General features: G+C 49.3%; 1 protein-coding gene across 5 annotated transcripts in view; it reads left to right on the top strand.

Moving 5' to 3' along the window:
• Positions 1–14,187, top strand: part of LOC120672509 (structural maintenance of chromosomes protein 6B-like) — a 30,658-nt gene extending 16,471 nt beyond the window's left edge. For 4 of the 5 annotated variants that reach the window (XM_039952935.1, XM_039952937.1, XM_039952936.1 and 1 more), the window contains 10 exons: positions 7,413–7,498; positions 10,455–10,550; positions 12,307–12,443; positions 12,529–12,631; positions 12,951–13,030; positions 13,122–13,200; positions 13,307–13,364; positions 13,511–13,608; positions 13,693–13,787; positions 13,863–14,187. In XM_039952935.1, the coding sequence (XP_039808869.1) occupies positions 7,413–7,498; positions 10,455–10,550; positions 12,307–12,443; positions 12,529–12,631; positions 12,951–13,030; positions 13,122–13,200; positions 13,307–13,364; positions 13,511–13,608; positions 13,693–13,787; positions 13,863–13,920 (890 nt within the window). In that variant the 3' untranslated portion in view covers positions 13,921–14,187. Of the gene's footprint in view, positions 1–7,412; positions 7,499–10,454; positions 10,551–12,306; positions 12,444–12,528; positions 12,632–12,950; positions 13,031–13,095; positions 13,201–13,306; positions 13,365–13,510; positions 13,609–13,692; positions 13,788–13,862 lie in introns of those variants that run through there. The other variant, XR_005674162.1, reaches the window with a different exon arrangement.
• Positions 14,188–14,565: the final 378 nt, after the last annotated feature.

Below are 14,565 nucleotides of genomic sequence, written 5' to 3'. Positions count from 1 at the left end.
GAGTGTTGAGATCCTTCGCAAGCTTTGGTCTTCAAGCTTGTGCTCTTGAGTGATGAGTTGTCGCCTTCGGTCCCCCGAAGGTGACCACCTCGCTGCTTCGCAGGCTCTGGTCTTTGAGCTTGTGCTCCTGAGTGCCGAAGGTGATCTCCTCGACGCTTCGCAGGTTCTGGAAGGCGCCAATCATCCTTCGGGCGCATTTATCACCTAGCCATCGGGGCTCTGCAGACAGGTTAGGAGATGTTTTGGAGGCCGGGATTAACCTTTGGGAGATTTCCCGAAGGCCCAATCCCCAACAGTAGCCCCTCGAGGGCGAGGTCCGAATCCGACGGTCCGAACCCGCGTTATTGAAGAAGATTGCGCGTAACCTTCGGGAAGCTCCCGAGGAAAAACGTCTCCCGAACCGTTGGCTGCAAAGGTCGGTTTTGGTTGTGTACGTGTCAGGCTCCGATTGCGCAGCTTGGGTGGCCGACTCCTCGATTTTACCGTTGGTACTGTTACTTTCCCCCGCCTATATAAGCCGGGGGGGGGGGGGTAGAAACTATGCCCTCTTGAGCTTTGCTTACCTTCGACGCTTTTTGCTATAAAGCGCTTCTTCCGAAGGTTCCGCTTCGTTCGAGATCAAGTTGCTCGTTTTTCTCGGTGTATGTAGTTTGGCGTTTCATGGCTCGCACTAGGCAAACAGCAAGGTTGATCGAAGGTTAGGTTTAACCCTTTCTTCTAATTTGCCTTTTCTTTGCTTTTTGTAGATATGGCATTCATTAAGATTGGGGTTCTCCGCGCAGACTCTGATCCTATTGATCGTCCCGGAGGGTCCGAGGCTTCGCGTCCGCCAGCCCAACAAGAATAGGCCAGCGGCAGTCTGTCGGGGGTTTCAGCGAGTGTTTTCTGACCTGATGGCTCTTGAGAAGCGCAAGACCTTGCTCTTCGAGCCATCTATCGTCTCTCAGAGTACGATCGATTTCTATGTTTCGAAAGGATATTTTCCCGAGGGTGTGTGTCGCCCTCCTAGCCCAGAGGTTTTCCCGGTGCCTCAGACTGGAGAGGTGGTGGTGTTTAAGGATTTTTTTTACCACTGGGTTGTGCATTTCGATGGATCCAGTAGTTCCGAGGCTATTGGAGCCATTCAACGTGAAGCTTCACCATTTCACCCCGAATGGGATAGTAGCATTGTCCAAATTTTTATGGGTTGCAAGGATGTTCGGAGGTGGAGTATCCGTTGATGCCTTTTGCAGGCTCTTTCAGTTGCATTGTCAGCCTCGGAAGGTTTTTGTGGATGATGATGAGAAAGAGAGTGAGGTGCAGAATGGGTGTTGCACCTTCGTTCCTCGCAAGTCCAACAGGAAGACAGGCTTGTCGAAGGTTGTTCTTGCCGCCGCCCAGAAAAACAAATGAGAGGAGAATTGGCTGGAGTACTGGTTTTATGCCAAGATCGGATTTCCGGATCCCGAGGGTTCGGATGAGGAGAAATATCTGTTAGCTTCGGAAATCGAGCAGTTTGATCACACTTTTCAGCCTGCATACAACAAGCGTGCGCCAGGCTTTAAACCGTGCTTGGAAGCTTTTGTGACGGCCTGTCAAGTTTGCCGGGGCAGAGATGTGGTGGAAGAATTTTTGGCCGCTGGGGTTTGGCCTTTGTCTGCTGGCTGGGCTCCCCGAGGGTTCGATCGGAAACGGTTCGCCGGGATGGAGTATGACTTGACCTCGCCGATTTTTGGGCTTCGGAGGCCTGAAGGTTTGAGTGATGAGGTGATCGTCGCCGAGTTGGAGCGGGAGGCCTCGGAAATCTTGGGACCTTGGAACAGGAAGGAATATTTTTCCCTGATTGAGGTTTGCAAGCGGAACCTTCGGTTGAACCGGTGCCTGACGGAGATGGGCGTAGAGTACGACCTTCGTCCGGTGCCGGTGGGTGCGGTTTCGAGGATGACGCCTCTGTGCAACGTTGGCTCCGAAGTGGCGCCAAAGAAGTCCAAGGGCAAGGCTAAAAGGGAGGAGGTTGGAACCTCGGGCGAGGGGGTCGGCGGAGGCGGTCGAGGTCGTGGGCGGGGGCGGAGACCTTCGAGTACGAAGGTTTCGGTGGTGAGGGCTGAAAGTGCCAAGATGAGGTCTCGTGAAGAGGAAACATCTTCGGGCGATAGTGGTATGCCCTTGTTTATGGAGGAACTTATGGGGACGGTGGGCGGGGAGATAGTTGTTCCGGAAGGGAGGTTATTTAGATCCCATTACGATCTTTATGATCAGTATGGGACGATGCTTTTTGGCTAGGTCTCTGTGGAGCTTGTCATGGGACGTCTTCATGTAATCCTGGGCCTGAAGAAGACGATCCCTGATTTCCACCAGGAACACGTCGCGGTGTTGAAGTTGCTTGTCCACCGCGACGACGCGCGCCAACCCAGGGTCGTGTTGCACCAAGGATGGCGGTGGCCGTCCATAGACGACCTCGAACGGCGTCGCCCTGAGCGCCGTCTGGTACGACGTGTTGAAGCAGTATTCCGCCCACGGCAACCAGTGGAGCCAGCTGCGTGGACAGTCACCCGCCAGGCACTGCAGGTACACGCCAAGGACCCGGTTGGCCACCTTCGACTGGCCATCGGTCTGCGGCCAGAACGCCGAGCTGAGGCGGAGCTTCACGCCGGCGAGGGAGAAGAGCTCCGTCCACAGAGTGTTGGTGAAGACCGGATCCCTGTCACTCACTTTGGAACAAGGAAATCCGTGGAGCCGCACAATATTGTCGAAGAAGGCTTGAGCGACCGAAAGAGCCGTGTACGGATGACCTAATGGCACGAAGTGAGCCATCTTGGAGAAACGGTCTATCACCGTGAGCATGACTGACTTGCCGCCGATCTTGGGGAAGCCCTCGACAAAGTCCATGGGATGTCGCTCCACATGGACGATGGTACGTCGAGGGGCTGAAGAAGGCCGGCCGGGTGGAGGTGCTCCGTCTTGTTCCGCTGACACACCAGACGGCCGCGAATGTAGTCGCGGACGAGCTTGGTCGCTTGTGGACAGTAGAACGAAGAGCGCAGCCGGGCGAGCGTCTTCTGGATGCCCTCGTGGCCGGTTCCGTGAGCGTGGTCGAGCAGCCGGGGCCAGAGCGACGACAGCGCCGGAACATAGATGCGGCCTTGATGCAGCACGAACCTGTCGGCCTCGATCCATCCTGCATCAGCGGCGCCGTCGCGGATCTCCTGGCGCTTCTCGACGAGCTCGGGAAGCGACGCCGCCTCCCGCCGGAACGCATCGAACAGGGGAATTCCGGCCGGGAGAGCGACTAAAGCAAGAACCCGCGCGCTTGGTTCATGTTCGTCACGCCTCGAGAGGGCGTCGGCGGCCGCGTTCTGCTTTCCGGGCTTGTACTCCACCTGAAAACTATATCCAAATAGTTTGCTTACCCAGGTGTGTTGAGGAATGGTGAAGAGGCGCTGGTCCAGGAGATGTTTGAGACTGCAATGATCCGTGCGCACAATGAACTCCATCGTCCACAGAGATGGCCGCCAGTGTCGCATGGCTTGCACGAGACCAATAAGCTCGCGTTCGTAGGCTGCGAGTTTGGCGTGTTGTGGGGCGACTGTCCGACTGAAGAAGGCGATCGGGCCCTGACTCTGGTGCAGTACTGTGCCAAAGCCCGATCCGGACGCGTCGCAGTCGACGATGAACATCTTGGCGAAGTCGGGGAGCTGAAGCATTGGAGCCGAAGTCAGTGCACGCTTGAGGTCGTGGAACGCCGCCGTGGCTGTGTCGCCCCACCGGAATGCGTCCCGCTTAAGGAGGGCCGTTAGTGGAGCGGCGATGACGCCGTAGTTGTGGATGAAGCGTCGATAGTACCCCGTGAGGCCCAAGAAGCCACGTAGTGCCTTGAGGGAGCGCGGCAGGGGCCAATCCTGCACCGCCTTGATCTTGTCGATGTCCATGGACACGACGTTGTTCTCGATGACGTGGCCGAGATAGTGAATTCGGCGTTCCCCAAAGGAACACTTGGAACGCTTCAGCACCAGCCCATGGTGGCGCAGAGTGCTGAGGACCGCGCGCACGTGCTGCAGATGTTCCGTCTCGGTGCGGCTGAAAATAAGAATGTCATCGAAAAAGACTAGTACGCACCGATGCAGGAACGGCCGAAGGACCTCGTTCATGAGAGCTTGGAACGTGGAAGGAGCGTTGGTGAGGCCGAACGGCATCACCAAAAACTCGAAGTGGCCGTGGTGTGTGTGGAACGCTATCTTGGCCACATCGTCAGGATTCATACGGACTTGATGATATCCGCTGCGGAGGTCGAGCTTGGTGAAGAAGACATTGTCCTTCAGTTCATCTAGGAGCTCTTCCACGATCGGGATGGGGAACTTGTCCCTGACGGTCTTGCAGTTGAGAGCCCTGTAGTCGACGCAGAAGCGCCAAGAGCCGTCGCTCTTGTGGACCAGCAGGACCGACGACGAGAACGCCGACGTGCTCGCCCTTATGATGCCTTGTTCCAACATTGCCTGGCCCTGGGCCTCAATTTCGTCCTTGAGTTGTGCGTACCGGTATGGACGCACTGCGACCGGCGGCGTGTTTGGTAGAAGATGAATCCGATGGTCCAGGGACCGTGGTGGTGGCAGTCCCACCGGAGTCGTGAATAGGTCATCGAACTCGGCGAGCAGGGCCTGCAGAGGGTTGATGCCCTGAGTCGCCGTCAACTGCGGTGATGGCACGGCGGTGATCCCGGTCCACTGCACCTTGTGATCATGGCGCCAGAAGGTCATGGACAGCTTGTCGAGGTCCCAGACCACCGGTCCCACGGTGCGCAGCCATTCGCACCCGAGGATCAGATCGTAGCCCACCAATGGAATGGTGTAGAGGTCGACGGAGAAAGGTTTGCCAGAGATGGTCATGTGCGCTCCTTGACAGACCCCGGATGTGGGCACTCTGTCGCCGTTGGCGACTGCCACTGAGAGACCTGGCCGTGGAACCGGTTTGAGGCCGATGCGGTGCGCTGTCGTGTCGGAGATGAAGGAGTGGGTCGAGCCGGAGTCGATCAGCGCGATCATGATGGCGCCACCGACCGTCGCGCGGAGCTGAAGTGTGGAGCTCGTGCGGATGCCGGTGACCGCATTCACCGAGATGGTGATGTCGTCCTCTGCCGTGCCGTCGTCGGATGCGTCATCGTCACCGAGTTCCAGGTAGTAGATGCCTTTGCCGGAGCAAACTTTAGCATGTTCCTTGGAGAATTTCTCGGGGCAGTTGAAGCACAGCCCCTCGAGACGTCTCTGGGCCATCTCCTCTGGTGACAAGCGCTTGAAGCGGTCGTCCGTCGGCATTGGCGCCTTGGGTGTTGCGGCCGCCGGGCTTGGGGTCGACGTCGACCGAGAAGAGGAGGCCAGGGAACGCTGAGACGCACGGGACGGCGCGCGTGCTCCCGTGGCGGGTAGCTCCGTGGCCATGTGTTGGCAACATTCGAACGCGTGGGCGAGTGCCATGGCGTCCTCCAACGTCGCCGGCTTCTGCAATTCCACGTCGGTGCTGAGGCGCTGCTGCAGACCCGCCGTGAAGATGGAGATCTGCTGCGATTCCGTGATGTCCTCGCTGCGCGCCAGGAGCACGAGGAACTGCTCCTGATAGTCGTCGACGGGACGGTAGACGTGCGGCGGAGTTGGGTGAGTTCGCCCAGGGGGTTGCTGCGGAGCGGCGGCCCGAAGCGCCGGTTGATGCCGTCGACGAAGTGCGTCCAAGATGGAACACCCTGATTCTTCTCCAAACGGTAGTACCATTGACCGGCGGCGCCGTCGAGATAGAAGGACGCCGTCGGAACCTTGAGATGTTCCGGTGTACCGTAGGCGCGGAAGAACTGCTCCCCCGTGTGCAGCCATGTGATGGGATCGTCGCTGCCGTCGTACTTGGGGAAACGCAGCTTGTGGCCCGACATCGGCGGCGTGTCGGATGAAGAGGAATCGTGGGTGTCGAAGCGGCCTTGCTTGTCCAGGAGCTAGGTCTGGACGTTCTTCACGGAGGTGGAGATGAGGCTGGCTTCTTGGCGGACGGAAGAGATTTCGCCGTCCATGCGCTTGCCAAGGTCGGCGACCATCTTGACAAGCTTGTTGAACATAGCTTCCATGGAGGTTTGGGTGGCTGGCGTGTTGTCGCCATCATCGGACATTGCGGTGGAGCGATGGGTTTAGCGGCGCGCCGGGGAAGGGGGACGCGGGCATGCAATAGCGGATTGGATTAAGCCAAGGAAAGACCTAGACTGATACCAAATGATGATCATAACAATAGGAGCACCATACACAAGCAATCATGATCCTTTTTTTTTTCTTGAACGCGCATAAGATCTGCATAGTTTTTGTATTAGAGAGAAAGAGGGCACAAGCGGCCGCTTACAAAAAGCAATCACATCACCTCCAAGGATGAGGCTTGAGAAGGTTGAAGCACAATCTGTGACTGCTGTTTTCTCGTAACCGTGCAAATAAAAGGCTTGTCAGACCAATTGAGTATGTATCTCTAGAATTTAGAAGTGCTAGTGTGGCTTCCCCCCTCTACATGATTGCTAGTACCAAAGTTTGTTTAAATTGGACAACCAGACTAGTAATACACTGGAAGAACTATGAAATGTTTTTCATCAGATCTACAAATACTGATGCTGTACATCACAAATGATTGTCTGCGGCATCCTACAGCACGAACGGTTGGGGAGCAACTGAACAAGAGCTACCTGTCCGTTGACCACAGCTAGCCCTGCCTCAGGCCTCTGCTTGCCCTGAGGCTTCTCCGCATCACAGCATCTAGATGCTGGCATTGGCCTCTCTAGGGAGTGCTGCTAGCTGGCTCACCATGGAGGTACAGAGGGGCAACATTTTTTTAACTACCCTCAGCCTTGAGCTGTAGCTGGTACTCAAACCATGTGAGGTCGTGAGGGTGGAGGGTTGTATTACGATTTTTAGGTTGGCTGGTGTGGCTGCTCCAATTAAGCCTGACTTGGTGCAACCTGTTCCTTCAGAGGCACCAGACGTAATTTTGAAAATTTTCTCCCAATCACCCAGACATATTGTCACAATGGGAGTGGTTTTGTACTAGGTCTTGCCTGCGTTATGATATGAAATGATGCATGCGCAAATTTTTCCACTCTGTTTTACTGAAGACATTATGCTCTTAAGCTTTAGATTTTTTTACTCTGTATGCTACTATGCTTAAACTTTTCTGAAAACCCATGTATATCTGTTTCCTCTGTTTTAGTTTGGGACCCACAAAAGAAAATAGTATAATGAGGTATTTTCAGATTTGCTACTTATTTTATGTATACTTCCAACAACAATTTAATGGCAAAAACTTGTCTGGAAATATTCAGGGTAATTTTATTATTCATTTGATCCTGCTTTTACAGAATATGCTCTGCTTTCCTGTGGTAAATTCTTGGCACATACTAAATGCAAAATGCTTTACTCCAGAGTCTGCACATGCTGAGATGGGGTCTATTAGTGATGCTGAGCACGAATTGCAGCTCGTTGAAGAAAAAATAAATGATGCTCAGCAGGTGTGATTTTCCTATCCTTACAAGTATTTGTTTGTGTGCTCATCTTTTCCATGAACTCTGGTGATAACACTTCATACAACAACAACAACATAGCTTTTTTTCCCAAGCAAGTTGGGGTAGGCTAGAGATGAAACCCAAAAGAAATAAGTTCAAGGTTCAGGCACATTGATAGCTAGTCTCCAAGCGCTCCTATCCAAAGCTATCTCTTTAGAGATATTCCAATCCTTAAGGTCTCTCTTAACCGACTCATCCTACGTCAGTTTAGTTCTACCTCTACCCCTCTTTACATTATCGACCCGCTCAAGAACCCCATTACGCACCGGCGCCTCAGGAGGCCTTCGTTGGACATGTCCAAACCATCTCAGCCGATGCTGGGTAAGTTTCTCCTCAATTGGTGCCACTCCGACCCTATCCCGAATAACTTCGTTGGTGATAACACTTCATATTTTGATAAATTTTTCTCAAATGCATATTTTGACAAAATTGTAAGCCAGATTATGGCGATAGTAGATTAACTGATAAGATGTAGAATATATGCACATATATAGGCAGGGAAGACCTAGGTAGGTTTATGGAAGTATGACCACTGTAGGATATCCCTGCCTATTGACCCACTACTGGTGCGCACAGGCCGAAGGCCGAGTGCAGCACTGGGCATAAGGCCCAAAGCCTAATGCTAATCATCTGTCTAACAAAAATACCTACTGCAAGTTTGGCAAAATTGATTAAAAAGATAACCTGCACCCAATCAGGATTTAAAATGTTACCAACTTGCAACTTATGGAAGTGAGTGCTAATGTTAGATGTGACAAAGTTAGGCTCCAAACCTATGCACCCTCAGACTCATAAGCTGCTTCTGCTTTAAATTCATTCAACAGCGAGGCATCTCCTGCTTTGACCTCTTCCAGATCCAAGGAATACAAAGAATTTGGTGGCAGTGCCGTGAGAGGATGAATCGGTTCCTGGAGAACATGCAAGAGGATGAGTTCATGAGGACAAATTGATGGAGAGGCCCCCCAGGCTAGTCTGAGAAGGGGAAACCTCAATGTTGATGACAATACTTTAAATTGAACCAATATAATACCAAGCAAATAGGGCATGCTGTCTTATTACTGCTAGTCATTCACTCATTTGTGTTGGGAAATTTATGTAAGCAATCTAAGGTCCAGCTCCAGCATGGAACTTGTTAAGAATTAGAAAAAAACAATCTAAGGTAACAAAATCAAATAATTTCTGGAAGAAAAGGTACATGTCAAATCGAGCCAAGTATTTTTTGGCTTGCATATAGAAAGGAGGGATAAATGTTAAAAGGGTTAGGACTGCAAAGGCACACAGGGCATACTCAGCATTCTCTGTAAAGCAAGTGATGGACTGTGGATAAAAGCCCCCACCCCTCCCACTATAACACCTGAGTTTTATGGTCGGGTTGGCTAGGTGGGGCGCTCTAACATGGTATCAGAGCCGAGGTCCCGGGTTCGAACCCACTCGGCCACGCATTTCCGCTGCGCGATTTCCCCTGCGCCTCTCGTGTGCTGAGACCTGCTGCGGGCTACGCCGGGCACTAACCTGGCCTGGCTCGCACGCCGTAGGGGGAATGATGGACTGTGGATAAAAGCCCCCACCCCTTCCACTATAACACCTGGGTTTTATGGTCGGGTTGGCTAGGTGGGGCGCGCTAACAGCAAGGCTGGCTGTTATGTGTTGGGCCTGGGAGCCGCAAAGGCAAGGATTGCATTTGCACAGTTACTGTAGCACGTTCTCTTGTAATTAAGAGAGAACTTTGTAAGTGTTCAAGTTACTGTAATTGGTTGATCTATATGCAGTAAGGAAGAAATCAAGAAATTTCTAGTCCCTCCTATGTTCTCTAATAGATCTCAGAGCCTCTCTACCATGGTCAGGGGATACTGTAAGTAGTAGACTTGTAACTGAACCTTGCAATGGGAGAATTGGTGGCAGCTCGAAAGGCCACAGCTAAGTCAGATAGTATAGAGACTTCATCTAGTTTGATTATTTTTTATTTACTAGATCATAATATTACCTTTTGGATTTCAATGCTCATATCACTGTCATTATATATGTCAAGGCCCTCATTATTACAGATTATGCAGTCATCAACAAAGAAGTTCCATCCCTCTCTCTCTTGTGGAGAGGGTGGTTGGGACAAGGAAAAGCCTTCCGAATAGGAAACAAAGAAATTGATTGCAGATTACGTAAACCACTACAAATTTAGTGGATGCTTGCACCCATTGCAACAAATTTAGTGGATGCTTGCACTCATTGCATCTTCTCATAAGCTAAGCATGCAATAAATATGGTTTCAATCTTGGGAACATATCTGGTGGAAACCACAACCTTCGTGAAAACCCGTACAAACCACGGCAAAAAAGTCGTCTAAATTCACTAAAAAAATCACACATGTAGATGATATGATGATACACAACTTTGTAAAATATATTGTCCAAACTCGACTTCATTTGTGAGATATAAAAATAACAATTTTCAAGCCAGAAAGCTGTTCAGATGATTTGTTAGAAATTTGTTATTTTTGTATCTCACAAACAAAGTCGAGTTTGGACAAAATATTTTACAAGGTTGTGTATCATCATATCATCTACATGTGTGATTTTTTTGATGAATTTAGACGACTTTTTTGCCGTGGTTTGCACGGGTTTTTACGAAGGTTGTGGTTTCCACCAGATATGTTCTGTCAATCTTTTACATTGCATTAGTTCTCCAGAAATAAAAATTCCTTTTCCACTCCTTGATCACTCAATTCCTTGCCATGTTGCCACCTGAAAAATACCCTGCTCTCTTTTGCAACTCTGTCAGGTTAGTGTTATTACAGGCAACAGTGTGTTACTTACTGATGTAACATCTGTCTCAAAGGTTTACATGTAAAATGTTCTTGACACTTGTTCTTCTCATGGTACTACATTGTATTTTTGGATCTTACCAGGATAAGGCTCACTATGAAGGTGTTATGGAAAGGAAGGTTTTAGCTCCTATTAAAATGGCTGAATCGGAGTTAACAGATCTTCAACAGCTTCATCAGGTTATTGCCCTATCACTTGCAATAAGCCTTTGTTCAGGCCACCTTTTCTTTTTCTTTGTGTTGATTATACATATTAGTTGCACTGTCAAAAGATTCTACATACTAATTTAGCATCCTTTTGTTTGAACTGAAAACTTTTGTAGAGGTTTACTGATTTAGTATCCTGCATATCTATTATGCCATAGAAGGTTCAACACGAAATCTGCTATTCTAAAAGCAGCAACTTTATCTTTGCATATATTGGGGGGATGATTTACATTGCAGTCGTGTGCTCAGTTTTAATGTATACTACAGATTGTGTACAAGGCTTGGTGTGTGTATGTGTTTGGGTGGGGGGGGGGGGGGGTAGTGGTACCAACACGAACGGTTAGATTGGAAAATAATGGAGACATCCCCTGGCAGTCGGAATGCTGGTGCGAATATTACGGCTGGAGCAAAAACTAGGTAGAGGTCAAGCAGATGACAGCCCCTTAGTGCCGAAGTAGTTGAGGTGGATGTGGGCGAAGCCGTGGAGGAGGGCGCAGGTCCGAAGCAGCAACATAGGTGCGTTAGTACACAATCAGCAGCCTTTTGCTGACATGATCAGCAGGTCGATGAGCCAACTGGATAGCAATAGTAGACGGTGCAGCTAAAGAGCGCAACTGTGTCTACCTTTAGCAACATCAGCGGTGGTGTCCGCGAGCTTGCAGTAATTGGCGCGGACTCGGATCGAGAGCTAGCGTGATGAAGCGGACCAGTAGCATGGGTAGCACCACCGCCTGAAAAGATGGCGACACTGGTGATGGCATGGCCACAAGTTTCGGTGTTGCAACCTAGTAGGGCGCAATGACAACATCATCCTCTGGAGTGTCGACGATCGAGCGGCGATGGGATGGCAGGGCGACGCAAACCTGATCTTTGATCGGGAAAAAGGAAACACAACAGCAAGATGAACCTTGGATACAGAGCCCCATGGTGCTACGGCCCGCCAGCGATGGCGGTGAAGCGGCGCGGTGAAGGGGCATGGTGGATGGGTGGGACGAGATGGCCCCGATGGAGCCTGTCCGGTGATGGATCTTGATGAGGGTGCTGGCCCGAGTGGGGTGTAGCAGCCCGGCAACGAAGTCAACAGGCTGCGCAGTGGCCCAGTGCCCCTAGTGCTCCTATAGTGCGGCAGCCATGCATTCGTGCTCAAGGCAGCAATGGCAGCGGCGCAGGAGAAACCGAGAAAGGGCGGTGCAGGTCTGGCTGCGCAGGAAGGTGCAAAGAGGGGAGGGTTGATGAGGCATCCTGACGAGATCGAATCATCACAGGAGAGGTAGGTCATCTGCTGCTGCTTGACAACGATGGACGTGGCAGATTGGAGAGATCAGCCATGCATCCTATGAGGGTGCTGCCCCCGGTGGAGATTGATCTCCCTAGGGGAGGCACATGGGCAGCGGAAGCCTTTGTTTTAGGATCGGTAACCTAAACTTGTGATACCATGTAAGAAGGATCGATTGTTTATGAATTGTTGGTTATATTGCGTGGAGCCTCAAGGTTGTATATATAGAGGGTACACGACTTGGGGGGCAAGAAACCTCCATGAGATATTTCGTATACTACCAAATATACTCTAACATGGATGTTGAAAGAATTGGAAAAGTTCTCGAGAATTTCCAGCTATTAGATACCAAATTTCCGGAGTGACTTGAGTACCTCTTTGGTTCGAATTTTAAGTTGGATGGATGGTTTTATTTCTCTCACATGTTCAGTGACGACATATATTCTTTTGTAGGAATACTTTGAAAAGGCATCAAGAATATGTGCAGAGAATGAAGTGGAAGCTTTGGGTGGTGTTGGAGGATCCACCCTGGAACAATTAAGTGATCGTATTAATAAATTGAATAAGAAATTTCAGCAAGAAAGCAGAAGGTCTGGCCTTCTGTTTGCACATATCCACAAATACATAAATAAACAATAGGAGTTGTGATACTATTTCCTAAAAATATTTGTGCAGATATACTGAGACCATTGATGATCTGAGAGCATTGCATGACAAAAAGGAACGGAAAATATTGAGGAAACAACAAATGTATGCAGGTTTTAGGGGCAAATTAAATGTAAGTGCAGTACGATTTCTACGACTACATTCTTTCTAGCTCTATACGGTTCAAAGACTTGAATTCTTTTCCTCATCAAAAGTAAAGGTTGCGATTATCTTCAGTTTTAGTTGTGGGTACATTCAATATATGGTCCCAAATTGCATAACTCGTGCAATATTTTTGCATTGATTTGTAGCTATACTCAGGTAATGATAATGATGGGCAGCTCTTGGACTGGTTTGATTAAAAGTGATAGTGGTGTTGGAACTGTTGGTTAAGATGTGTTTACTGCACTCAAAATATATATGTTTTTTTAGTCAAATTCATTGTTCTGCAGGCATGTCAAAAGGCATTGGACTTACGATGGAGGAAGTTTCAGAGAAATGCTGGTCTTTTGAAGCGCCAGCTTACATGGCTGTAAGTTTCTTTCAATGCCTATCGCCAAATTTCTTCTTCCTAACAATTACTGAAAGTAATTTCAGTTTTGCTGCCTTTGTACATATGGAAGGTTCAATGAGCACTTGGGGAAGAAAGGTATCAGTGGGCACATCAACGTTGATTATAAGAACGAAGTTCTATCTGTTGAGGTAAGTTACTTCCACAGGATTTCCTTTTCCTGTTGTTTATCTATATGTATACAGATATGCTTTCAAACCAGTGTAACCAATCAACATATTATGACATTCAATGTAGCTGACAATGCCTCAAGATGCGTCTCGTGACACCGTTAGAGATACTAGAGGACTTTCAGGTAGTTGCAGCTTGCAACCTAGTTGTAATATATTGTATAATCAAGTTTTAGTTATTCTTGAGAAAAATGGTAAAGAAATACTTATCATTCATTTTCTTAGTGTTCTCTCGGTGTAGAGCTTTTATTCATGCTGTCATTCTCTCTAGGTGGAGAACGATCTTTCTCAACCCTTTGCTTCACCTTAGCTCTTCATGGAATGACAGAAGCACCATTTAGGGCCATGGATGAGTTTGATGTATTCATGGTGAGCAAGCATATGATCTTTGCTATTTTCTGTCCAGTTAACAACAAATAACAATTTGTAATTGGTGGCATCTGAATTTGGTAGGATGCGGTGAGCCGCAAAATAAGCTTAGATACCCTAGTAGATTTTGCTGTCGCACAGGGGTCTCAGTGGATATTTATAACCCCTCACGATATCAGGTCTGTCAATACAATCTCAATATATCTGTTTTTTTAGGCTTCATTCTGTTCTATAACTTGTCGTATGTCTTCCAGCATGGTGAAGGCTGGAGATAGGATCAAGAAGCAGCAAATGGCTGCCCCACGTGGTTGACCGGTCAGCACGCCTTTTAAATGAGGCCTTGGGCATTGCCATTGACGTGGAGCGAATCTGCTTGGAACTTCTTTTGATACTTTGTTTGTACATAGTTTATTTGAAGTGTAAACTTAGGCAAGGTTTGATCAGGAGATCGTCATTTGGCGGCTCCAGCAGCTGCAGTGCTATTTGAACGTGATCCCATGTGTATGTCAAATTTTCAATGCTAACCAGTGCTTGATGACGTCTTGAAGATCCTAGGCCTTAACATGAACCAACTGTTGTTGATGTTCCAACAAGTTAGCCGCGATTGAACTGTGACGATCCCCATATGATCATAATCTCGTCTTATGGTCTGAGTGGAACAAATTGAGAATATATAAGCCAAGAATGGACTGTTTTTTTGTGAAAAAAAAACCTTGCTCTGCTTTTGTTGAAAGCAGAGACTCAGGGTTCGAACCGGCCGTGGCTTTCAAAGAAAGCTAAAAGGTAACCAAAGGCCATGGCTGTTATAGGAAGCGGCCTCTAAAAGCAGCATTCCCTCGGTTCAAAACGGAAAGCAGGTCTTCAGGTGCCTACCCTATCTGTAGCTGTGGTAGGTTGGAAGGTAACGTGGTTGGTGCTTCGTCACCCCCTGCTGTGCCTCTTCGCCTAAGGGCGTCG

This window comes from Panicum virgatum, chromosome 5N, assembly GCF_016808335.1.
Source record: "Panicum virgatum strain AP13 chromosome 5N, P.virgatum_v5, whole genome shotgun sequence".
NCBI lineage: Eukaryota > Viridiplantae > Streptophyta > Magnoliopsida > Poales > Poaceae > Panicum > Panicum virgatum.
This window is presented reverse-complemented; position numbering and strand designations above follow the sequence as displayed.